The sequence below is a fragment of the Podarcis pityusensis genome (assembly GCF_964106645.2).
Source record: "Podarcis pityusensis genome assembly, chromosome: 1".
NCBI classification, from domain to species: Eukaryota; Metazoa; Chordata; class Lepidosauria; order Squamata; family Lacertidae; genus Podarcis; species Podarcis pityusensis.
In genome coordinates, this window is record NC_138028.1 from 40,692,699 (window position 1) to 40,720,312 (window position 27,614).

The 27,614-nt window shown below is 40.5% G+C and overlaps 1 protein-coding gene across 1 annotated transcript in view; it reads left to right on the plus strand.

Moving 5' to 3' along the window:
* Window positions 1-27,614, plus strand: part of SPRED1 (sprouty related EVH1 domain containing 1) — a 74,397-nt gene that overhangs the window by 25,856 nt on the left and 20,927 nt on the right. Inside the window, exons 2-3 of the mRNA XM_080978971.1 lie at window positions 18,118-18,292; window positions 26,793-26,961. Coding sequence (XP_080835097.1) covers window positions 18,118-18,292; window positions 26,793-26,961 — 344 coding nt within the window. The remainder of the gene's footprint in view (window positions 1-18,117; window positions 18,293-26,792; window positions 26,962-27,614) is intronic.

Consider the following 27,614-nt stretch of genomic DNA (forward strand, 5'->3'; position numbering starts at 1 on the left):
TTTATAATTCAGGATGATTACAGACTATCGGTAATTAGGAGGTTTGTTTTCCAGCTGAAAATGAATTTTACTTTCATAAAGAACAATGCCAGGGTAGAAGTTGAAAGTGCTCATTCAGCATTGTGGTCACCATTGTGGTTCCTTGCAAAAATCAGACGCTTACTTCAGTTTGTGCAGAGTGGGGTGTGTGCATCTCTACACAATTTGCTCCTACACCACTTTTAAGTTTTAAAGAATATAATGTGCTGTAAATATTGTGCTTGATGTGTGTGTTTTTATGTGTGTATGCCTTCAAATGTACCTGTGGTATATTTGGAAGGCCCTATTTGGAAAGGAAAACAAGGCCCTTAAAACCTAAATTGGTCAGTTCCTTGTCATTTTAAGGCTGAAGCGACGGAGGAAAGAGATGTTTATTTCCTTAAAATGTTTATCTCCTGTTTTTTGAAGTGAAAAGAATGAAAAGGCAGCTTACAAATCTGAAACCCAAGTATGATTTTAAAACAATAGTCAAAACAAAAGAGAACACAACAGCAAAGAGCAGAACAGAGGCAAATGTTAATTAACTCATTGATTAGCAGTTTTTAAAAAAACAAACAGCCAAGCAAAAGAATCCCTTCATACTTGCGAGGCCCCAGAGGCACTCTGGAAAAGCACAAACTTTGCATGGTGTCTCTTTATTGGAATTCAATAATGTTTTGTTATATATAAATAAGGGGATTACTTAAATTGCCATAATGAAAAACATACTATTTGTTATTAATCTGCTAAGTTCCTACATCTTTGTCAAGCATCCTGTTAGTTTCTCTGTAAACAGTAATATTTCACATATTTACTCCATTCTTTCCAGAAATCAAGAATGTTTACTCTTGTTTTGCATGACATACAAGTAATATACAAGTTTAATTTTAGCAAGCAAAATCTCAAATGTCAGTGCATCTTTTTGAAAGTTTTGCTATGAATATTTTTGATAATTACTGTGGTGTCACTTACAGAATATAACTACCAAATGATTATAACTACCAAATGAGACCCTTCATATCTCTTATTAATAATTGTGTCCATAGGAATATTAGCATGTATAATTGGGTTGATAAACACCTGAATCATTTGTCAAGAAACTCTGATTTTGAGACACATCCACAATTAATTATTTTGAGGGGGGTGGGGTGTGCTATTAATATAGCCCCATCTGTAGCATGTACCACCAGACATTAGAAATGTCAGTTTTAACCAGTGCTTTTTTCCCTGAGGGTACTCAAAGGTTTTTCCCTAGAAAAAAAGCATTGGTTAAAAATGTGGCACTTACTGTAACAACTTCACAGTGAGTTTTCACCTGGTTTTGACCTTGATATTATTCACTGGGAAGTTATATAACTTTTTTAAGTTTTAAAATGTGTTAAATGTTTTTAAAGTGGTTTTTTTAATAAAATAAAAACTTAAATATATTGTTTCGCTGTTTCAGTTGCTTTTCTGAGCTCCTTTGAGAGGAAGGTTGGGATAGAAATTTAACAACAACTTATAGGGTGCACTGCTAAGGAATCAATTTGCCTAGTGTCTGAAAACCAGGAAAGATGGGCAGAGTGAACATCTTGAAAGCAGGGCCGGGGGGAGTTCCATAGTGTGTCACAGCTCAAAAGTTCCCGCTTTGGGCTACTTTCCACCATGTTCCAGATGACAGAGGGGCGAGGTGCAGGGCTTCTGAGAAAGATCTCAAATTACACGTAGGTTCCTTTTGAAAGGGGTGGTTCTTAAGTTATTCAGACCCAGGACTTTCAAGTTCAAACTAGCACTTTGAATCTGGCATGAAAGCCAATGAACCTTTTAAAATACTTTCATTATATGTTCCCTCTAGCTCGCTGGGTCTTCTTGCTCCTATGTTCTGAATCAGTTGCAGTTTCTGATAACTCTTCAAAGGCAGTCCCAGGTAGAGTGCACTGCAGTAATTTAGTTTCTATGTGACTTAAGGAATGAATTACCAAGACTTAAGCCATTCTTATCTAGAGAGGTTGCAGCTGGCATATCAGTCTATACTATAGGAAAGTGCACTTGGGTTTATACACTGAAAAGCAATAAAACTTCCCATTAAAAAAGATAAAAAAGAGAAAGTGGTCTTGGACACTGCAGTTTTGTGGGCATTTAGGAGCAGTTTGATCCAAGAGAATATCCAAGCTGCAAATGTGGGTCTTTAGGATGCATACAGCCAGTGTTAGAAACTCAGATATATAAGCTAATTGCCAAATGGCACCGTAATGTTACAACAGAATGACTAGGTACCTTTTTTTGCAATGAAATAATTTGTTGTTGTTGTTATACTGCTTTATAATTAAAAGAAAAAAATCTCAAAGTGGTTTACAACACATTAATACATCAAATAAAAGAATCCAGAATACTGTAAAATAAATACAAACTTCAAGGGAAATATTTCAGATCCTTCTCTAAGTGACACTTCGCTTTCGTCATATTTATTTACCTACTTCATTTATATAGCTCCCCATAGCAGAAGTACTCTAGGAAGCCAGTGTGGTGTGGTGGTTAGAGTGTTGGACTAGGACCTGGGAGATCAGGGTTCTAACCCCCATTCAGTCATGGAGCTCACTGGGTGGGTGACCTTGGGCCAGTCACAGCCTCTTAACCTATCTCACAGGGTCGTTGTAGGGATTAACTGTGGAGGGGGGTGAACCATGTACTCCTTGGAGAAAAAGATGGGTATACATGCAGGAAAATTAACTCTTCTGTTTACCTATTTAAGAAAGCTGGAGGGTCTAAATAGATGGATATTTCAGTCACCAACCTGGCATCCAGAGACCTCCACATAGTTGCAGTTGGACCTGCGCCAGTCCCAAAATGCATATGGCGCCTGGCGAATTTCTAATACTGCATGCAACCCCATCTAAAGCAGGAGGTACACATACTGCAGAATCACCCATGTTATCAACCAGCAGCTCTGTATTGTTTAGATTAACTTTGAGTTTATTCTCCCTTCTCTAAATCATTAGTGAGACCTGAGACAATTCTCTGCATCCCTAGGGTCAAATGGAAAAGAGGGAGAATTGGGTGTGGTCTTATATACTCAAGGCATTGTATCCCACACCTTAGGATTACCTCACCTATCAGTTTCATTTAAATAGCATGGGAGACAAAGTAGTTTCTTGTGGCAACCTGCAAGCCCAAGGCTGCTGATGTGAGTGACACGTCTCCCGACACAATTTTCTGAGATCTGTTCCGAAAGAAGTACTTGAACCACTGCAAATTAATGTCCCTACAGTTCCATTATAGCAATGCAACCCAGAAGGACACCATGTTTGTTCCTCATGAAACCACTGAGAGATCCAGAACCAACTGGAAGGGTTCTCCTCCTCCCCCATCCATCTGATGGAGTAAGATCACCCATCAGGGTTTCTCCCCGCAAATGGGATCATGTAATTCATTAGAGTGATAGCGTTTACTACCTTTCCTTGATTTAGCTGTGTCCTAAGAGAAGAAAAACCTAAAATATGTTTACATATGAGTAGTTCTATTCATAGAAATGCATGTTTTCTAAACACAGTTGACCAGAGCCCCTGTATTGAATTTAAAAAAAATCAGTTCCTTGTTTGTTCCTGTGTTACAAGTAGACCATTCCACAGTACCAACTGAAATACTAGATACACTGTAGTGAAAGGGCTTCAGGATGTCTTGTGGTGGTCCGTATATTTATTTATACAAGTGAACCTATATTTCCGTTTTCGGGAAGAAAACAAGTTAGGAAATAGCAAAACTAAATGTAGAGAAAACCAGTGTGTGTTAGAGACGAGCCAGAGACAACAAACCATCAGCGCTATTAAATAGTGCTGCTTTATGCATTCTGAAATGTATTACACTGGATGGATTATCCAGGCCCAATGTAGGTTTATGCACTTTCCATATAAATTGTGACTGCACCTCCATTGTAAAAAATGAACAGCTACTGGTTTAATTGCTCCCTACTTCAGACAGTTGCAGCAAGTGCACATTTTGGAGAATGCCATGTAGGTGTGTGATGTTGTATAGAAACATGCAATCAAATATGTACACTCTAATTTCCTTTCATGTCACTGATGGGGGGGGAAATGCTTCAGCATGCACCAGCCTGTGAATAAAATGGAAAAATGCAGATGGTAAATTAACTTACTTGAAAATAGTATCTGGTTGAAGTTGTGGCTATAAAACAAGTAGAGACAGTATATTTGCTCTTGTGGAAGACACTAGTCTTTGAATTTGCAAAATGTACTATTTCTGTAGTTTCTTCTGTTAGTGGGTCCCCCCCCCCCCTAATTTGGCTGTTTTTTAAAAAATCTTATTGATTGATATTAACTGCTTTCCAGTGCATTTTAATATATCCAGGCTCAGGTAAGTAAACAATTGGGGTGGGCTGATGGTTTACCTTTTCCCATCCTCACAATTTCTTACCATCCCTCCATATTCTTCAGCAAAATAGTTTTCTTCTCTTGTCCAATGAAGTGTGAAGCAGCAGTCTCTTATCACTGTGTCAACTTTTAGTGTCCACCACATCCGTATACAAGTAATAACACTGTACCACTTTTTGTTGTTTATTTCTAAAATTTATATGCTGCTTAATATAAAAAGAAACATCTAAGCAGCTTACATAAAGCATAATAAAATCAATATAAAAGCATGTAAAACAGAGCAATCAAAAACTTTTCCAAAGTAGAATAAAACTATAAATAAAATTGAGTATATAAAAAAGTTGTCTTAAACACAGTGCTTTTTTTCTGGGGGGACACAGGGGTATGCATACCCCTAAATATTTTGTGAATCTTAAGTTTGGCCTCATTGAGGGGCAGTATTTCAATATGAGTAGGAAAATGAGAGTACCCCTAAACATTTTTTAGAGAAAAAAACACACTGGGTAAACACATATGTCTTTAAGAGGCACTTAGAAAGCTTATTTCTGTATTGTCACCAAGTGACAATCCACTGGTCACAAAGTGGCCAGCAAGGTTTTCTTGGAAGATCTTAAGGCCTGGTTTGGTCTGGAGGAAGCAGTCTTCTAGGTACCATGGTCTCAAGTTGTTTGGAGTTTTAAATGTCAACACCAAAACTCGTTAGCTAATAGGCACCTAGTGCAAGATGTTTCAACACTAGTGCACCTGCAACCCAAAATTGTATGTTTCACTGTGCTCCAAAGCAGCTTCATTTTGTGCTAGCTGCAGCTCCCAAATTAGGCACAAGGTTAGCCCCACATACAGTGCATTACAGTAATCTAGATTGTGTACAGCACATTACAGTGCTGTCTGCATGGACCACCGTGACAAGGCTGTGCTTGTCCAGTAACTGTTGTAGCCAAAGTTGATAATAAGTGCTCAAAGCAAGTGAGGTCAGCTGGGCATCTTGTGACAGTGATGGATCTAGGGGCACACCCAAACTGCATACCTGCTCCTTCAGAGGAGGTGCACAAGTGCAGGTGCACAGCCCAATTCCCACACCTGGGAATGAACCATCCATTGCTAAGATTCATTTGCAGTTTATTAGCCTTCATCCAACACATAACTGCATCCAGACACTGGTTTAGGATGTGCATGACCTCTAATTCAGATGTTGCGGAGAAACTGAGCTGGATTCCATCAGCATACCAGTGTCTCTTTGTTCTAGATCTAATGATGGCCCCCAGTAGCTTCACACAGGTGTTAAATACCTGTGGCATTCCACAGACCAGCTTTCATGGGATTGGGGCACAGTCAACATTTCTATTATTTGGAACCAATCCTGTAAGTGGAAGTGAAATCACTGGAGGAAAGTGTCTCCAACCCACAGAGATCCAAGTTTTCAGAAAGAGGTCTTTCTGGAGATGCCAGGGATTGAACCTTGACTGTTCTGTAGTCATAGCACATGTTTTACCCTCTGTGTTGTGGACCTCTAAATTTGAGGTAGTTTTAATGCTCGTTACATAACCTAGCTATTGCCGCGGCTGGAACTGTTTAAGCAATATGATCTTGTCTGCCGTATTTACATTTGAGTATTTGCATTTAACTGTTTGATTTGGTGTGTATTTCCTGGTGTGTGAGAAGCTCATACAAAGAATGACTTGGGCTCTGTAAACAGACATAAATATACCAAGGCACCTTAAAAAATGTATGCTTCCATGCCTTCTACATGTAAAATAGCCTGGGGAACTAACATTAGATATCTGTATGAATAAAGAGTGCCACGTTGTTTTAGTTTAATGAAGAACCAATCAGTATTTCTCAAGTCACTTTCACCTCTGTCCTGCTTTAAACATTTACTTCCTCTCCTCCTCCCGACTCAGTGCCAACAAACTGTAAAAGAGAAGTTCGTAGTGACTTTCACATTTATATCTGTGCAGGGGTCAAAGGGATATTAAAGATTCTTTTAGTGCAGGTGCTCCCTTCCTCCCTTGTTTGCCATCTCCCTTCCCACGGCCTCTCTTGCACAATTGGCCTCCCTTTGCTGAGATCAGCACTTGGGTTGCAGAAAAGTCCCAGTGAAAAGAGGAAGGGCTCTGTTATCTTGGTGGCTTCTTTTCGGTAACTGGTGTCTCACTCTCAGGGTCATGGGAAGAGAGACTGATGGGGTTGTAAGCGGCAACTGCAGTGAGAAAGTAAATTAGGGATGGGCATGAAAGGCACTGTGCAAGGTGGAAACGGAGGACGGTAGAGGCCAAGGCCACCAAGGTCTCATTTGAGTCATCTGCCTGGTGGGTAGCTATTGTTTACCACACAGATAGGCAGGTTTAGCTGGGAGAAGAGGAGAATAAAAAATACCTAGCATTGACCAGCACATTCCAAGAGCACTTCACATATGTCCATAGTTATCCTTGCAACAGCCCTGTTTGATCTGTATTAATGCCATGCTGCAGGAACTCTAGCCAGTGAATAAGCATAGCCAGAGGATTTAGAAATTACCTTCCCTCACTGTTTGAACACACACACCAGACACCAGACTGTTTTTTGCTGCAAATAGCAGCTTGAGGTTTTCAGCAGGAAAACGTCACAGGGCTAAAGCTTCTTCATGTATTTTGTGCATAGGCTTTCCCCCTATAGACATATGGGTCTAATGTGGGGGTGTTGGGAGGAAGCCACCTGTTATAGGATGTGGGGCTTAACCACCCCTTTCTTTGTGTGGACCCCCTTCATGTGAGTTAACATATGAAGTGGTGAAGGAGTTGAGCACACACACAATTTCTATCTGGGTAAGGATTCCTCCACATAGCTGATGAAAGAAGATTGAGATTATATTCTATCAAGAGATTCAAAGAGATGGCTAGCATCCTATCTAACGTTGACACTTATCTTTCAGACACAACCAGTCTGTTGAATGTAACAGAATATTAGAGAAAAGAATATTTTCTCACATTAGCAACCAAAGTAACACAAAGAAACTGGTTCCCCAATTGGATAACTTTTTGATCAAGTATTTTATACAAGTATTTTCCAGTTAAAATAAATTAGCTTGTTCATCCTATATATAGATCTATATAATCTATCATCTATATATAATGTATTAAATTTGTGGCAGCGAAACCACTAACACTGATTGAGCTGGCTTGGCGGTTTGGAACATTTGGTTCCTTAAGGAAAATAAATAGTTCACAATTCAGTTTCTGTGCAGGAAGGGAAAATAATCAGTTTGAGTGTTAAATAGTTAAAACCTCATACAGGAAGCAGGCTGAGGACTTAAATAATCTAGAGCAAGTGTCACCAATATTTTTGGGCCCATTGGCAAATAGGAGAAACAGTTGTGTGCACCACACACATAACAAGGAAACATACACTGCAACCCATCTGTTGGGTACAATATAATTCTTCTTTCAGACCTACTTGCAGTGGGGTAGGAGAGCCTATAGGTAGCAGGGAAGGCTTCTGCAAGCACAATGTTGGCTACCCCTGATTTGGCCTTTGCCAACCTCCATGTGTTTTGGACCACAACTCCCATCAGCCTCAGCCAGCTTGGCCAATGACTGGGGGTGATAGGAATTGCACTCTTAACATCTGGAAGGCACCAGGTTAAGGGAGGCTGATACAGAGGATGGAGGCTAAAATGGCCTATCATGAAGGCAAGGGAGTTGAATAATGAGATGTGTGAGGGAAAATGCAGGAACCTGCTTCCTTCTCCCTTCCAGAAATAAGTCTCCTGCAACAGTCAGCTGCTCTGTTACTACAGAGAAAACAGGACAAATAGTTTGGCCCACAAGAAGAAGGGCAACTGGAGACACATTTCTCCTCCCAACAATAAATTCTGTCTTTTCAAATGTATATGTGCATGCTACTCAGGACTGTGAGATGGAGCAGGATATACAATGGATATACAATGTAAGTGATTCCAGTTTATGGAATTCTTCAGCTGATAGTTTCTGATTGGCCTATAAATGATACCACACAGCAGACAAAATGGAATGAACCAGTTTAGACAGAAGCCCTTAGAGGTGTTCCTTAAGTGAAAGGGGCTCCACTTGAGTGAAGAATAATGGGGCCATCTGACTGACTGTGGTCCTGAGACCACATCCATCCTCCTGGTTCTGCCTATCCCCAACTCCAGAACATTGAGCAAAGCTGCCAATGTAACAGGTGTGACAGTTTTGCAGTTGGGGTGTGGTTGGACCATATCGGCTTTCCTCCGCAAGCTGCACTGTAATGTCACCTCCTGGGTGCGGCTCGTCAAAGAAATACCTATAATGGACAAGGACAACAGTTAACTTGCCATAGCAAATTATCTTGGCTTGTAAAAATATCCCATTTGTTTTGCTAGCTGTGGTGAGCAGTAATTAATTTCTGACCGTAAAATCTTTTTCTAAACATCATCATTTTGCTTCCTTTCTTCCCCCTTGCTCCCTTTTAGTTTATTTTAACACTGCTACTTTTGTTATCTGCCATATACAATCAATGTGGCTTACTTGTTAAAATGACCACAAATGCCTTGCAAAAGCTCATTCACAGTGTAAAGATCGTAACACTCTTATCATCAGGGAAGAGTTGCCTTAATCTGAAGAAAACCTTTAAAGTACCTGCCATGCCAGATTCTGGTACTGAGAGGCAAAAATAATTACGAATGATTAAAACTGACCACAAATGCCAAGTGAGAATTTCCTTTGCATTAAACTAGAGTTCTGTAACTTGCAGTGAGAGCTGTTCTGAAAGAGAGAGTAGAAGAGCATTTGACTTTCTAAACATAATTATTCTGAATTTTTAGAAAACAACGTATTTCCTTTCAGACCGGGTGTTGTTAAAGTACTTTTTTAATGTCAGTTTTCTTTAGCTTCAGTCAAGTCTGCCAAAGTCCATGTTCTTGTTCTAGGCTTGGTAAATTGGCTGGGAAAGTTACATAGCCTTGTATTTCCGAGTTTGGGATCTGCTGGCTTGGGGAATTAATATTAAGAATAACAAATATGTATTGTGAATGAAATGCTTTTCATTTGTTTTCTCTACTATAATACCAAATGCACACAGGTGCTTCTCTAGTAAGCACATGTTCAGTGAGTATAAATTGATAAAATGAGACATGCAAATGGTATCTTCACCGAAAACTGTATAGTGAAGGTGACAGGTGTATCTCCATGGGGAGGGAATTCAACAACGTAGGCACTGCCACAGGGAATAGGCTCTCCCAGGCCGCTGCCACCCCTGAATTTCTGAGGGCAGCAGAAGTACCAAGAGATTGTCACACCGAAGAGAGCCCATAGGGAAGGAGGGGGATCTCTCATGTTTTTAGGGCCTAAGTTGGTTAGGCTTTTAAACACTAGCTTGTAACATAACAGGATATTAAAAGTAAATACAGCTTTAGATTTGCATGCTTTCTCCTTTTTCTCATGCCAGTGAAGGAGAAAAATTCAAATCATTCACTTCCCATTTTAAACAAGTCACAGTTCCCTGTGATATCCAGACTCCAGGAGCAAACCATGGCTTCAGATTCAGACTTGTTCTGAAAACATAATATAGCCCAACCAAGGTTTTCTGTATTCAGACACGTGGAAACAATTGATCATTTAGAATGGAAGCAGAAGTTTCAGATCTCCTCTTCTTGTCCACCAGGGAAGAGTGGAATGTGTGTTACATCTAAACTGAACTTAGAGAATAAGCAGTCCATTTCACAAACTTCCTCTTTACCCGATATATCGTACTGCTGCTATCTTTCAGCATATTGGAGAGGTGGTATTGGCTTTTCTCCTATGAAGGAGGATGCTAAGCCTCTTGAATCTATTCCACTTCTTTGACTGAGAGTTAAATAAATCAATTTATTTAATATATTTATATCCCACTCTTGACTGAAGGTCTATATATTATTACTATGTAGATTTTCATCCAGGCATATCTCAGTATCCTTTATCTTTTGAGAGCTGGGTTGTAGCACATGCCTTTTAGGTCTTAAAAGTCATCTTTATGAGCAGGAAACCTGAGGCAGAAAATATTGAATGTTTAACCAGAAGTAGGACCTCACCTATATTCCAATTGGTTCACAGCGGCCAGCGGCTAAGCCAACCAGTATTAATGGTGGTGGGCATTTGCAATGCTTCCCCAGGGTTTTGTGCTTCTTCCCAGTAGAAATTAATGGTAGTCATTTATGTTTACGAGTTGGATAAAAGTATTGATGGACACCATGGGAACAGAGGATATAAAGGCCCTGGAAATCCCAGTTTTATCCCCTCCCAACTACAGTATGTCCCAAACCTCAGCCCCTTTACGCTGCTCCCATATAACTTGGAAGGAGGTACTGAGACTCAAGTCAGTCCTTGCTACAGATCTCAGGCCTTGGTTCTGTTGGTCACCCTGGGCTAGAAGGTGATGGGAATGTAGGAAACTTTTATAATGATACAGTTCCATTTGTAAACCATCTAATAATGGAATTGGAATCAATACGGTTTATTTATTTTTTAAAAGAAGGAGCCTCTTTGTCATTGGGTTACAATCTAGCAAACACAGCACAAAGACTTTCTGTTCCGGGATATAGGCTTCTTGGTGGCCTGCCCCCCGCTTGGTGCAGGCGGACAACAGACACTTCCTTCCTCTTCCTTAAATAAAGATCCTCCTTCCCTAAATAAAAGTAGCCTTGTTTATCTTTGACTGCTCTCGGGAGACTTGTCTTTTTGCTGGCCAGAGGTTAGAATTTCGCTTTAGCAAGTACATTTGTGTCATAGCTAGCGGAACATCTTGTACTGCTTTCTGACCCGTTTGCCTGAGGGAAGTATTGTTTGATGTCCTGCATACTAAGCAATTGTCCATAGGCTGTGCGGATTGCATCCGGAATCTTATCAGGATCAGAACACGAGTTGTCATTTGGGTGGACTAGAAAACAATTGGCAGCCCCTGGTATCAATTGAAGATTGATACCAAGAGCTCATAAGCAGAGGGTGAAAGACATACTGGGCCCAGAATCAAGTAGATCAAAATTGTCTGCACATTAACAGAGCCCCACATGGCAGCCCATATGACAGCTGCTATGATAGGATAAGGTCTTGGTTATCATACATAGCATTTTTTTCCCAAACTACCACAATCATTTTCAGAAGAGGGTGGAGCAGTGGCTGAAACCTGGAAAGGATGTGGTGTTTCCGCTTTGATCTGAGAGGGCCTGGTACAGAGACATAGATAAAGTTATCTTTCTATTAGTAAGTGAGAAGCACAGTAAATCAAGTTGTTGTAAGTAGTGTCCTCCTTTTACTCCAGCAAAAAAGAAAGAAAGAAGATGCTATACTTTTATTACTTTTACTACTCTCCTAATGTGATTGTCAAATAGTGATCCGGGAAACCCTCAATGAGAAGATATATGCAAGCTTCTCTGAAAGATGCCTGGCCCATGACTGCTGACCAATGTTCCCGGCAAGTGGAACTACAGTATAGACAGAAGTAGTGATGAGATTGCAATGCATCAGAGCCCAGCAGGTTCAAGAAGCACACAACACACAAACACATGTCTGCACAAATATATCTTAATAGCTGCAGCCAGGTAAGTATTGTTACAGAAGGAAGTGTCACCTTTGGGATGTGTACAGCTACTCTGCATCTCTTCATGTATGGTTAATGCTTAAACAATAGAGCTCTGTGTTGGTTGGTTGAAATAATTAAATGTTTTCCTTTTTTTAATAATCAAAATGAAAACATAATTTACCTTACTTTAAAAAAACCCTAACACGAGGAGCCATGCGTGTTTGTTAGCAATTGATAAATTGTTCTAGATCAGGGGGAGGCAACCTAAGCGGCCCAAGGGGGGTCGTTTAACCAGCCCACGACCCACCCCTGAACCGAGCCGCCTGCTCGGCGAGTCCCTGCACACTGTACTAAACTGGCCCAGCGTGGGGACTCGCTTCTGCGGTGCCGGAAATCACGTCTGCACATGCTCAAATGCCGAAAATTGTGTCTGCGCAGATGTAGATGCCAGAAATCGTGTCTGTGCAGACGCCGGAAATTGTGCGGCCGCGCGATCCGGCCCATGGAGGGATCTCCGCTGGAGTGAACTGATCCAGGCAAGGTAAACCTTGCCAACCCCTGTGCTAGATGATCTTGTGTCTTGCGAATTAAGGTGCTGAGTACATAACGTTCTTTATACATTTGCTATCCAAACAGCCCCAAGGGATGATTTTTAGTCCCATTTTACAGATTTTAGAGATTTAGGGCAAGATCCAGTGTCATGCCAGTGGACTCATTGGGGCTTCACCTTCCACTCTGGAGCTCACTCTTCTCCCCATCTGCTCCCAAGGTGCACAAGGGTTGCAGGAGACAGAAGAGGAAGTGTAAGGAAGATAAAAGGAAGTCCTTTGTGCAAGCAGAATGCCACAATTGGATATCATCCTGTAGCTGCACTCTTATACTGTCAAGGTCCCAGTTGACCTAGACCTGGGGTCAGCAACCTTTTTCAACCGTGCGCCGGTCCACCGTCCCTCAGACCATGTGGTGGGCCAGACTATTTTTTTGGGGGGGAGGGAACGAATTCGTATGCCTCACAAATAACCCAGAGATGCATTTTAAATAAAAGCACACATTCTCCTCATGTAAAAACACGCTGATTCCCGGACCGTCTGTGCGCCAGATTGAGAAGGCGATTGGGCCGCATCTGGCCCCTGGGCCTTAGGTTGTCTTCCCCTGACCTAGACTCTAGAGAGACCTCTTTAGATAAAGACTTGAGACAGTTTTGAGAACTCCACTCAGATGGAAGACTAGAGTAACCCATAGTAGTCCAAAAGCAAAATGAGGAGCTCTTTGTCTCAGGGATTTCTTGCATGAGCCCCCTTCGACCCCATGCTCAAAGAATTTGGATATAAAAATACAAGGAAAATTGGGATTAGCAGGAGAAAGAGGAAGAGCCAATGGATTGTTTTCTGAGCATAGTTGGAGACTGGCATATTTAAATGTAGTAGCAAGAGGGTGAAGAGCAGGATAATTGTGGGGAAGGTGGCAATCAGTAGTAGAGAGATCAAGGGATCACTTGGTCATTGTGGAGTCAGGGACTACAGGTAGTCAACTCTTCAAGTGAGACAAGGAGTTAAGAGGGGAGAGAGGAAAAGAGCAAAGTATTTGGTTTTGATTTTATTACTGGAAACGGAAAATCTTGGGCAGAGGAAGGAAGGAAGGAAGGAAAGAAGGAAGGAAGGAAAGAAGGAAGGAAAAAGAAGGAGAAGGTACTTGGGCGAGCCAGAGCAGGGCATCACAGGTAGAAATGTGGTGATGCTGAGAGTTTCTGAGAGTGAGTGGGATGTACAAGTGTTCTTTTGCGAGGTAGATGGCAGTTGAGAAGCAATATATTGACAGCAATATGGTCAGCCAACTCATTCTTCTTCAAATGCTTTCACCCACACGAATAGAAGGAGCACAGCAGGAGCTTCTTCTTCATTGGGAGAGTGGGGCCACAAAGTTAAGAGCTGATTACAAGAGTGAATTGAAGGTGGCAACTGCAGAAGGTACTGAGCAGACAGAAGCAACAAAAGGAGAGAAGCGCGTGGAAAATGGCAAGGCAAATTCCCACAATTTTATTTCCTGTGATTCACCCAGAATGAAGTTGTTCTTGCATTTAGTTGAACCATAATGTTGCAGTTTCAGAAAGATCTGCTTTCCAACAACTGCAGCATTTCCTAGTGGTAATTTGGCATTCAGGATTTGGGAAAGGAAAGGGAGGGAGGGAGGGAGCCCATGACCTGTTCTCAATTCTCCCTAGCGGGCAGATGAAATATTGTTCTAGCAGCCCCCCCCCCTTTTCCAGATTTGAATTCTGTGCTCATACTTGCTGCATTGGATTCTCTCAGGAAGAAGGGAGTTGCATCTGTGAAATTATTTTTTGCTGAAAACAGTTGATTATGATAATGACAGCCCCAGTGTGAAATTCATTATTCAGCAGAGGCTTCCACACCTCAAAATCACAGAAGATGGGTTTCAGGTTTGTACAGTAACAAGCCTAGTAGAAGAAGAAATACTTTCTTCATGTACAAGTCAGGCAAAAGAAAAGCTTGCCTGCCAAGAGTACTTTGCATTCAGAGTCTCTCGGTACAAATTTGAATTTTCTTTATAGTGCAAGCAAGCAGTTGAATTGGTCTGTCACTCCTTTACTCCTCTTATTACTTTCTCACCAAACCCAAATATTTCAAGATACTGACTGAGTAGATAGATAGATCCTACCTGAAATGCAAGCCAATTCTACGTAATGATGAATTTTATGAGTAGAATTGTAGCAAAGAAAAAGCCTTTACTATTTATAGTAGTTTGCTCATTAATTCATGTTTCTCCTCTTCTGGATTTCTGGGTTCCTTTTGAGCTCATGGTGATAGAAGCACGTCCATAGCATTTTGCCTGATTAAACTGGAATCGTATTCTGTATAACTGCTTCGCATGAGAGAGGAAAAAATAGACCATTAACTTTACTGAATTTACTTTCCTTCTGAAGTTGAGGACGGGAGATCCTTTTTCCTGCTTTAAGGGGGAGAATGTCATTTTTGGGATTCCTTTTTCTAGTTTGTTCTGCGAAAACTGACATTCGTCAACATCCTAAACTTACGCTTGTCAGATAAAAGAATAGAAACACAAATAAACTCAACATCCTCTAGACATTCTAGAAAGATGAGGTATGCATACAATCCTTTCAACTCTGACCTTTGTAACTTTAACTGACATATTGGAAACTTCTGTGGGTTATTTAAAAAAAAAAACCTAAGAGGTACTTGACTCTGGGGAAAAATTGCAAACATTAAGGCAACAATAGCTATATGTGCATACATAATAGGGCCTGCAAAATCAAAGGATAGCTTCTTTGATGATGATGATGACAACGGCGATGACTGTTTATCAAGCATTCAACACAGAACTTTCACATCACCTCATATATTTGCATACATTAGTTTGTGAGACTACCCTAAGATCACCCTTGTTTCTCTAGACAGCACACTTGGAACAGTTGATGCAAAAGATCTATCTCGCATGAGTACACAGTTTGAGAGAGACAGAGAAAGAGTTACCGGGTATATAAAACGTTTAAAAATGCTTATATGAAGGTACGTCTATAGAAATAAAGGCTCCTTCACTGATCTGGCTTCCATCTCTGTCATCTTGTCTCACTGTGTGATTGCACAACAGTTTCCATCACGACAATCAGCTCAGTGATTTTGGGCTTCTCGAGTAAGAATGGGCACTCCCTTAAAACTAGAAACACTAAAATCTGTACGTGAGCTTTTAAAGACTTCCTTGACACTCCCTAAGAAACCTCAGTGAAATTTAGTTCTAAGGAATATGTAGCGCATGAGTTGCAGATCAGGAACTTACTTAAACCAGGATGAGAGTCTATTTTCTCATTACAAAGACTGAGTGATTAATTTATTATGATTTCCAGTGGAGTTAGCAGTATAGATTACCGTACCCTTTGAAACTTGTGATGGTTGAGAGTGAAAATTATACAAATTCTTGAACTTTATGTTTCCAGTTTTTCCACGTTTGCATGTGTTTTAGGGAAACATGCTGTCGTGTGTGTGTGTGTGTGAGAGAGAGAGAGAGAGAGAGAGAGTGGAGCTGGTGCAAAAAATAGAAAAGGGGGGCACCCCACATTCCACCCTGTCTAGCATGAGGCTAGCTTGGGATGTGGCAGTGACTCCACCACTTCTTTCAGTCCCACTGCTCAAAGCTAGAAGTTAGACTTGCTAATTCTAGGAACTCTATACAACAAAATATCTAAATACAAGTATTTGGGTATGTCTAGGTAACCTGTATCAATTAAAGAGAGTTTTCCTTCTGTTGAAGTGTCGTGTGATTCTGATCAGTGGTAAATAGAGGAGATAGTGGCTGTTTCAGACTACAGTCATACCCCGGGTTACAGACGCTTCGGGTTGCGTGTTTTCAGGTTGCGCACCATGCCAAACCTGGAAGTACCGGAACAGGTTACTTCCGGGTTTTGGTGCATGCGCAGAAGCACCAAATCGCAACCCGCGCATGCACAGACGCGGCGCTGCAGGTTGCGAACGTGCCTCCCGCACGGATCACATTTGCAACCCAAGCATCCCCTGTACTCTGATATATCTGAAGAAGTGTGCATGCACACGAAAGCTCATACCAAAAACAAACTTAGTTGGTCTCTAAGGTGCTACTGGAAGGAATTTTTTTATTTTGTTTCGACTATGGCAGACCAACACGGCTATCTACCTGTAATTAGAACTCTGATATAAAAGGCTCTGATCTTACATGCATGCCCCTACTAGTATAGAACAGCAATAAAGTAACTCCTTTTAACCGTTATAAGGGCAAAGGAGGAGTTGAAAATGTGATAAGAGAAGCTTGCTGGACAATTTTAAGTGGCTCTTCTTAGGAAGCAAATGTGCAAACATCTTTTACTTGGTTTAGGCTTTAGTGCAGTGGGGTAGTTTGATCCAATCTGTACCCATTCATTTCTTACCAAATTAAGACAGTGCACAACTGAATACAGACAGGACCATTTCTGCCAACACTGTTGCCGTGGTTACCATTAGTGAGTGATACTGCCTTGCCACACATTCTGATGCAAGGCTGTCACAAACACCCTGGAATTTTGAGTTTGGTGAGACCAGATTTTTTTACATTGTTTTGACTTTTTTCCAGTCAATAAATTGTCCAGCTCTTACCTCAGCATCCATTTTTTTGATCAATACTGTCAGGAATTCATGCAAATGGCTCGAGGACTAAGCTTTGGGAACACTTCTTGAAGACCAAGTGGTGTATCACCTAGATTTTTGGCTTACTACAGCGCTATGTAGCACTCTGCTGAACATTTTTGGACAAGCTAGGAATGCTGAATAGTTCATTCAGTTAGAAGGATCTGGTAAACCCCAACTGCAGCTAGGGAGGGAAATGCAAAAGGCAAATTAAATATTAGTAAGAAGTAGATAAGCTTTATTGTACTAGCCAAAGGCCATGACGAAACCATAGAAACACTATCAGAAAAAGAAATATCTATACATCTATATATCTGTATAAAAAAACAGAACCTCTGCCTAAACCATTGGAATCATAAAATACAGGTGCATGCTTAAATTGGGGGTCTCCACACAGCATACAGTATTTTCCTATTTAGACCCCTGAATTGCTAAGAAGTGTGCATTTAAGTAGAGTTGTTGAAGATGTAAATGTTTCGAATAGTGCTGTCAGGCATGGAGAACCCTCCTCTTCCTTCGGTAACGATAAGAATTAACACACAGTTGATATAGTCCTTTTATTACAGCATCATGCTGCAAGCACAAATACACAGCTCTCCACAAGGAGGGCAGTTGGCTACTCTAAATCCTCCTTCCGACTTCCACAGCATTTTAGGCACCAACGGGAAGTTCCTCCCTCCCTCTGACTCCTTTGCTCTCTGATATGTACGTTTGGACCTCCGAGTTCGTGGAGAGGGGGGTCCCCTAAACTCTCAAGTGACGTCTCAACTAGCTGCCCCCTCCCTTCTGGCTCCCTTGTTATTATCTTGTAATTGGATAACTCCTCCCTAAGCTGTTCAGCTTCTGTGTCTCTCTCTGTGACTCTTCCCCCTCCAGCTCTCCATCAGAGAGAAGCTGGTCTGCCATAGAATGCGTTCCCCAGTCCTCGTCTTCAGACCATTCCCTGACAAGTGCATATGACTGTTCTGTGAACTGACTTAGTTTAAATCACATTCAACTAACTGCTTTTTCTCACCTCTCTCTTTCAGTAATAGTTATGCCCGTGTGCGAGCTGTGGTGATGACCCGTGATGACTCAAGCGGTGGATGGTTACCACTTGGAGGGGGTGGTCTAAGCTATGTCACCGTTTTCAAAGTCATTCACCAGGAAGAAAATGGCTGTGCTGATTTTCTTATACATGGGGAGCGTCTCAGGGATAAAACGGTAAAGACAACTATTTCTTTCTTGTGCCATTATGAACATTCATATTTCTGTGTATCTTTCTAATCTGGACAATATGGGAGTAAGGTACTTTTATGATAATAGTTTCATTTTGTTATTTGATTAAAAAAAACAAAAACAAGCAAATGTCTGAGACAGAGGAGAGTGTTTATTTTAATATTTAAAGATTGCCTCTCGTTTCATAACCCAAATAATATTTCACACTAGGCTATAAAAATCACAGTAAAACTGTAAAACAAACAATAAGAAAAGGAATGTAGTCTAGAATATTGTTACACCAAGTTCTATTTTTAAAGCTAGACCACTTCAAACTGAGCTTCAGTCATTTTGGAAAACTTAAAACTAATCACTTTTAAGAACAATAAATGGTGGGATAGAATGCATAAATATGACATTAATTTTATGTGGAAACAGAGTTTTATTTATTTATAAATATATTTATATTCCACTCATAGCAATATATCATAGTAGTTTACAACAATGCAAAACTTTAAAACCATACAGTAAAATCGTAAACAATTAAAAACAAGTTAAAAGCAAAAGTTTGTTCCAGAACTGAAAAAGCATTGGAAAGGTGCCGGAACTTTTTGCCAATTCCACTTTCCCATTGCAGCACCCTGCAACCCAAATCTGTTCCCGGTAGTTCAGGGACCTTTCCGTGCAACATGGAAGGTGGTGCAGAGGCTGCAGGGAAACTGCCCAAAATTGCCTTCCTTTTTCTTACATCAGTGGATGCCTCATTTGGTTCAGAAGTGCTTCTGCAAACAGGAAAACAACTTTGTGTTTTATCCAGAATTGCTTATGCGTGTTTGATACAACTACCCACAGAATCGCTGGAAACCAGGAGCCCTTAAAGTGTTATCTGAAACCTAAATGAAGTCACTTCCAAGATTGGCTCCCTCAAAGCTGGGATTATATATGCAGGACCCTTCCACAAGGGCAGAAGCCAGCCACATAAGTTCAAGCCATTCAATCAGCATCCCCACTCTAAAATATCTACATAGCCAGTCCCTGCCCCTGCGGTTTGGTCCCTTAAATGTTAACGCCAGCCTTGCAGGAGACACTTCCATAAAGGCTGCTCTCCACCCAGCAGACCACCACCCAGCACAAGGCAATCCAAAGAAATAAATATTTATTTGGGGGGTATATTTATTGGGGGGTATTGTTTTTATTATTATGCATTTTGTGTTTTTTATCTTGTATTTTTATGTTGTGAATAGCCCTGAGATCTACAGTTGAAGGGCAGTACACAAATTCAATAAATAATAAATAATTTGTGCCCTAAATAATGTTTCCACCATTTAAACGAATCATAAGGCTTACTTTTAATATGCGTTGCTATCCTGTGAGACCATTTCCTGTGTTCATGCTACCAGCTGAGCTGCTGATATGTGATGTAAATCTTTTCATGAATGTGGTTTTGGTCGGGTTTTATTTGTAGTGCTGAAAATTATTCTTAGATTTTTGAATGAGTATCTTCAGAGATGACATGTCCAATGACATGAAGCAACGTGTTCCAGATAGATTTCTATTTTTTTGTGGCAGACCTTAGCGTGGGGACAGAAATAACTGGTTAGTACAGGCGAAACAGTGGTATTGGCTAGAATATGAGACTGGGGGCGGGGGCGTGTTAAGCATATTATCAGATGCTGTGGGGTGATAGTCAAGGATATACCATATTCACTCGAGTCTAATGTGCCATCGAATCTAATGCGCACCTCAATTTTCAGAACCTTGAAACCAAAAAAGTATTTGCTGGCAAATTGAATCTAATGTGCACCTTAATTTTCGCAACGTTATTTGGCAAAAAAAGATGATATTAGTTTCGAGTAAATATGGTAGTACCCTCTAAAGAGAAACTTCTTTTTCCCCTTGAAAGTGTTGGCTGATTGCTTATTATCCTCTTTTAAAGGGGCACCACTCCTTTCTACCCTGCATCTTGATTTGTCATCCTATATAGATGCTGACACCCATATGCTGAGCAAATAAATTCCTATTGCCATTTCACAATAGCCCTAGGTAGTAACACGAAGTTATTTATTGTCTGAAAAAGCAAGCAAATCCTTTCCCCACTTCTTTCTTTCTCTCTGCCAGCAGCTTTTCTTACTTGCATCGGCCACAAAATTTGACCTGTATCTCCAGCCAGATTTGTTTCAGAGCTCCTCTGTGACTTTTCAATGTGGCTCTCAATTTAAGACTGAATTTGGCCTGTTTAAAATGTTTCTCTTTTTTGCCCCCATTTGTAGTAATGTGCAGTCTAAAAGAAGCTGCAAGTTCTTTTCTTTTTCAACCGCCCATCCGGCATGGATTAAGCCTGCCCAAATTATAGACAAATACATCCAGAAGTACTTGTGCAGGGTACCTTTAAAGTTTGGTGTTTTAAACAAAAGAAAGTCTATAACCTTTTGATTTTCTTTGAGAATTGTATGCAATTTGCTGGCTTGGTCACCCCTTCTGATGGGATGAAACCTGCCAAATTTCTGAACGACAGCTGCAGTACAAGAAGAATCAGGAGGGAGGGGGCACCAGAAACCCCCAGGAAATACTAGGATAGGGTTAAAGTTGTCTTCCAGCAGCGACCCTTTAATCCCAAGGGTCATTCGTGGAGAATTTACCCACCCCACTGGATTTTGGAGTTACAAGGGAGATCTCTGCATTGACTTACATATGGGAAGATATAAACCCCCCCCCCAAAAGCAATGTGATTGGAGTTCTCTGGGGAAATAATTCACTGTGATTACAAAGCTAGAACTCTCCATCAAAATGAAAGATTTCCCCCTGACAACCCCCCCCCCCAAAAAAAATCTTGGTTTCACTTCTCCAAAATGTGTTTTTTGAACATCCAATACCACAGAGCTACTCAGAAGCTTAGGAGTCCCTGCTCTGACTCATGACATCATGGAGTGCCGTCCAACTTGGAAACATGAGAGAACCTTCCCTGAATCATCCCAATCTGTCTTGTAATTTTGGGCACACGCAGAACGAATGCGCTCCCTAACGTGAACAGTTGAAAGTGGGAAGAACTGGGAAGAGAAGCTTCTACTGTATCTGAGAAGAGCTGTGGCAATGATTTACTAGCTCTTACCCATGAGGCCAAGTTTGTTTCTGCTGCTGCTGTTTAGGCTGAGCATTTGACAATGGCATAGACACTTGTTGATGGTGGTGGGGGCTAGGCAAGCATTGTGCAAGACCTACAGGTGATTCTGTCTCTGCTGACTGACGCAGGAGGGCAGCAGAAACAGCATGGGAACTTCAGAAACTTTGTTTTCACTGATCCTAGGAAATAATATATAGTATAAGAGTTCCCATTAAAACAAGTTTCAGAACCAACGTTTAACTCAAACTATCAGGCTTGTTGCCTGGTCAGTTCATTTTCTTCCCTGCATGGTTGCTCCTTTCCCAGTTAATGTGTTAATGCGCAAAATCATAAGGAAATGTGGCAGCTGGGACTGGGTGCCAGAGGAAATCGAGAATAGCACTGAAAGGTATGGAGCAAATGGCAACAGGAAGGAATGACACATGGGCTCAGCTGGCCAACTGGAGAGATGTTGTATTTGTCATCTCTTGCATTTCCGCCCTTTGTACCTGCCATAAACCACCCATTAAGGTTTAGATCAGGCATGGCCAAACTTGGCCCTCCAGCTGTTTTGGGACTACAATTCCCATCATCCCCGGCCACTGGTCCTGTTAGCTAGGGATGATGGGAGTTGTAGTCCCAAAACAGCTGGAGGGCCAAGTTTGGCTATGCCTGGTTTAGATGAAAAACTAAATTCGTGTCATCTGCTGCAGCGCTATCCACGCTGCCCTGAGTAGTCAAGTCATGCAGTATGGGTGGATCACACACACTCTTGGTTTATTTAAAGTAGCTTTTGTTAACCTGGTTCCCCTCTGCATGTTTTGGGAGTTATAACCCAGAACATACAGGGGACATCAGATTCGCAAAGCTTGGTTTAGAACATATCAGTCCCTCTTTTCAACAACCAAGAGTGAACATAGGAAGCTTAGTATTGTCCATACTGGCTGGCTTTCTAGGATTTCAGCCAGTAAACCTAGATTGAACCTGGGACTTTTTGCATGCAAATCTTAAGCTCCACCATTAAGCCAGGGTCCTTCCCACTCAGATATGCTTGCAAAAGTTTTGATTTAAATTAATATTTTGTATGCTGATATTCCAGCAACAAAGTTCACCTTAAAGCAACCCACAGCGATAGCAAAGCATTGGAAAACAACACAAATTACACTTCTAACAATTTGAGCATATAATTACAGTTTAAAATAAAAACCCAAGCCATAGTAAAGTAAAACCAAAAAACTCATCTAACAGTTAATGCAGTTCAGTACAAACCAATAATAAGTCAAAATACTTTTAAAACAAATAAGAACGCGTGACAGTAGCAGAGCAGCAGCCTAAGAAACATTTTGAAAGTATCAACCTGCTCATGGTCAGTGCTGAGTTTCTGAGACTTTCCTTATAGTCCCTTTGCCAACCAAAGTGCCGAGAGAAGGGACGAGAGAGAAGAGCCTTTGCAGTACTGGCATCTGAACTATGGAATAACCTTGCAGGACAGATTCACCAAACCCGCTTTAAGCTTGCTCTTAAGAACCTGTTTTATTCTGTTGGACATTTTTTCCAATGAATTGCTTGATGTGTTTTTTAGCCTGCTGCTGTTACTGTGTGTTTTTTTATCATGGTGATTTAAAGTGCTAGTTGGTTTCTTAAATGTGCTTATTTTTTAAAAAAGTTAAAATTTAATATATATAATTACATTTACATATATATGTATATAACAATATATATGTATATAACATACATATACATACAGATTTTATACAGACACACACACACACACACACACACACATATAAAATAAACTGCCATGAGTTTAATTTTATCATGGAATAGTGGGATGTAAGTGGTGTAAAACAGAGCTAACATCACACAAGTTAAAACTTATTCTTAAAATAAAATAGAACAATAGGAATGCTTCCAGGAATGGCTGTTTCATTCGTCAGCCCCTTCCTGTACAGGAAGTGATACCACCAGGCAGCACGACAGCTAGGATGTCATGACTCTGACTGACTGGAGATTTCTCAAGCTTCCCTTCCTATGCCATACCATTTGATGAGGTGATTAAGGGTGGGTGGTTAGAAAGGGAAAGCAAGTCTTCATGATTGAGCAAATTCCTGGAAAATTGAGTAAAAATTCCAAGTAACCTTTGAGCAGTTGGAATTCCCTTGTTGGAAAATGAACCAAACGTCTTAAATTCATATCCCATTAGGTCAAATTAATGGATAAAGCATAATTTTACCAACCTTCAAACATTACTTACAATCAAATTTCATAATGGCAATGTATTGTAGTTCATATCTGAAATGATCCAGTAGCTGATGAACTTTGCTAAGGAAAGAACTTCATTAGTTCTTTTTAGAGAACGTTCCTCTCAGAATCTTCCTCAACGGTACTGACTCACGGTACTTTCTGTTCCTCAGACCATCCATTCTCCTTTATCAGGCTTTTGTTTTGTTTTAAGATCTCTTTGACCTGACACCAGCAATTCTAAAATAGGGCTGACTTCTGTAACAGCACTTCCTCTATCACACCAAGGCTTCAGGCAGTGAGAAATGAATTGGCTAGAACTCCAGTGGTTCAAGGTAAACTAAATAGAAAGCAATGGCCCAAAACCTCTCTTCGTTTTGTTTTACAAAAGGAGCAATGAGACGAATTACTTTCAGAGAAAATAGATAGCAGGATACACACTAGATGATAGATAGATAGATAGATAGATAGATAGATAGATAAAATCATGAGCTGGTTCTTGCAAGTGATAAAATGAGCAAGCTTTTAAGAAAACACATTGGGGAGTGATTCTACTTGCTAAGCTTTCAGACATATTTGGCTTTGCATTATGAAGAATGCCTTTGCCATTGTGATTGCTCGAAAACATAAAAAATATAGCTATAGCTGAAAATGTGTGTGATCTTTGGCACAAAAAAGCATTTGCATTAGACCCAGGAAGGAGTTTTAATCGGAATTCAGGCAAAAGGTTTGCTTGCTCAGCCTAGATATGATGTGGTGTTATGATACACAGTAAAATCACTGTATTTTAGTTGAAGATAACTTGTGGCAAAAGACAGGGTACAGCTTCATGAATAAGAATGTTAGCTTGATATGTTATTGACAAAGAGCCTGACAGGTACCTTGAAAAGTGATAGCACCCAGGATATGGATTTCACTTTGGAGTGACAGAGACTATTTCTGGACTTGTTTACCCAGCTTGTTTAGATCTCTGTTGGAATGTGAAGGGTTTTCTTCTTCTTTCTTTTCACAAAGCACCCCTGACATAATTGCACACTTCCTCCTTTATTATACTTCCCTTCCGAGATCTGGCTCCAGCCAGTCTAGTTGGAACAATTACCTTCCACTCTAACCTGGACAGGTCTGCTGCTCTTTTAAGCTATGTAAACATCAATGGAGAGTTTCTTTTATATGCAAAATTAAACATACATTCAGGCTTCAGTATTTTAGATTTTCAAATGCCACAGACTTGATGATATTTATTTTTCCTTTCCGGTTTAATAATGAGACATTTATTCTGTAACGTGTTACGCATCTTATTGTCTGGTATCCTTGCTTAACCGCAGCAAGACAAATGAATTCAAAGAGGAAGGCATGGGAAGAGCTTCACCATTCATGACTTTCTGAACAAAGAGAAATTGTGCACACCCTTTCTTTTACATGGTGTTCTCCTTCCAAAGTGGATCCTTTCACAGCATTTGGAGACTTAGCAAGATTAGAGTAGTCAGATGAGAGAGGTGGGCATGGATGTGGTGTTTTGCTTGAGTATTGGAGACACTGGTTCAAATCCCCATTCAACCATGAAGTTCACTGGATGACCTTTAGCCAGGTATTACACATACGTCAGCCTAACCTTTTTTACAGGGTGAGGATATAGTGCGGGGAGCCATGTAGGTCACCTTGAACCCATTGGAGGAAAGGCAAGATGTGATTGAATGAAATTGAATAGGAAGACTGAAGGAGAAGGGAGACCGGGTACAGTCAATAACCCCTTGGCCAGTTCTTCACTAATTCCTGATTCAGGATGTTGTCTACACAGTTCAAGAATACAGTGGTACCTCTGGTTACATACGCTTCAGGTTACAGACACTTCAGGTTACAGACGCCGCTAACCCAGAAATATTGGGTTAAGAACTTTGCTTCAGGATGAGAACAGAAATTGTGCGGCGGCAGCGGGAGGCCCCATTAGCTAAAGTGGTGCTTCAGGTTAAGAACAGTTTCAGGTTAAGAACGGACCTCCGGAACAAATTAAGTACTTAACCTGAGGTACCACTGTATTGTCCTAAGTTTTAGAAGATCTGGCCAGTGTTTGGAGCCAATGTAAAGGGGAAATCAGCTTGTGAGAAGCCAGTCAGAGTAGAAGAGAAAAGTGGCCATGTTGCTGTCTTCAAATTCCCTTCGCCATAATTCGTCTTCTTTTAATAAAAGGCAGCCTGGGTTTGCTACATGTGTTCTGCATGTAATTAACTGTTACCTCCCTTTGTAACATTATAAAAGATCTCCTCTGATTCACCCAAACAAACTGAAGTATGTGTGTGCGTACATATCTACACTGGAATAAACTGCACAAAAGCATCTGTGAGCTCATCAAGACTGTCATATTTGTGTGTATCTGAAGAAGTGTGCATGCACAAGGAAGCTCATAACAATAACAAATCTAGTTGGTCTCTAAGGTGCTACTGGAAGGAATTTTTTAATTATATTTGTTTTGGGATAAGAATCCTGGGCAATGGCATGAAGTTCTAAATTTAGTAGATTCATAGGGTTCTGTTCATACATTTAGTTGCTTTTACCTACTTGTTTTAAGTTTACAAGCTGGCCTGGTTCATACATAATGTTAAAACTGTTGTTGTTGATTTATAAACCTTGATCAACTCAAACCATATCTTGGCATTATGTGTGAACTCCGGCCTCCTCCTTAACTATAGTTAAGGAGCTGTCACAACAAAAAAGTGTAGCCATGAGTGTAAGAGCAGCAAAAATCAAAATCAAACCACTCTCAAGATTTGACTGCTCTTGTTGGTGCTTTTAACTATTTTGTGGTGTAATAAACCGAAGTTTAAGTGATCATCTGCCAGGTGCCTTGGCTTCAGCTGTGGTTTATTAACTATGGTGAACGTTAATCATGGTTTAGCATTATATGCCAATCATGCCACTGTGTACTTACAAAAAAATGCATTGGTATTGCTGTATTATAGCCTGGAATCGGGAACAGCCAGTAACTAAGGCAAAAACTAAATTTCTTTCAAGTAGGTTATATATAAATGGTTTTTCATGAACTTGTCTGCTTTGGGGAGGAGCTAATTGGTCCATGACATGATTCATTTGAGAGTAGACTTTATTTTTAAACCTTGTTGTGTACAGAAGTCCCTTATGCTAAGTTTTTCCTTTAACTCTGCTTTTCAGGTGGTTTTGGAGTGTACGTTGAAGAAGGACCTTATTTACAATAAGGTTACGCCAACTTTTCACCACTGGAAAATAGATGACAAAAAATTTGGCCTGACATTTCAGAGTCCTGCTGATGCAAGAGCATTTGATAGAGGCATTCGTAGGGCGGTAGAAGATCTTTCCCAAGGTATGAATCTCTGTTGCATAAGCATTTTTAAATATATAGTAATAATTTTAAAATAATTTTAAAACAATTATAATAGTACCCACAATGTAATACTATATGTGTTAATAAAACTGTGCCGGTCGCCTTTTTGACTGGTTATCTACAGGCAGTTGTTTCTCTTTTCCCAGTCTGGGCGGCCCCATTAATATTCAAAATAAACATGAAGAGCAGAAGCATAACTTTTGTACATTTAGGTACAGTGTTAATGTACATTCATTAATGTTAAAAGGCAAGCACCTGTTTTAGCCTTGAGCAAGAGAGCAACATGCAGCTCCCACAGAGCTGGTCTATGTGGCTGAGGAGTAATGAGCAATGGTTACAGCAGAGATAGAACACGATGGTGCAGGTCAGCCATGGTAATAATCCCTGCTTACCCAGGGAAGAGGCAAATCACAAATTTGTGTTTAATATTTTTAAAGCCATATACAAAGCTACCAAAGAGAGTCAACATCCTTTCACTGAAGGACCTTCTCTACCTTTTATAGAGCATTGGCCACTTATCTAATTGTTTGGATTTCACTTGTATAATGTTAACTAACCTTCTTCCTTGGCCCTCTGTCAGCTTCTATGATGCTTTGCTGTGAGCTGCGATTTTGAATAGTTTCCAGAGGATT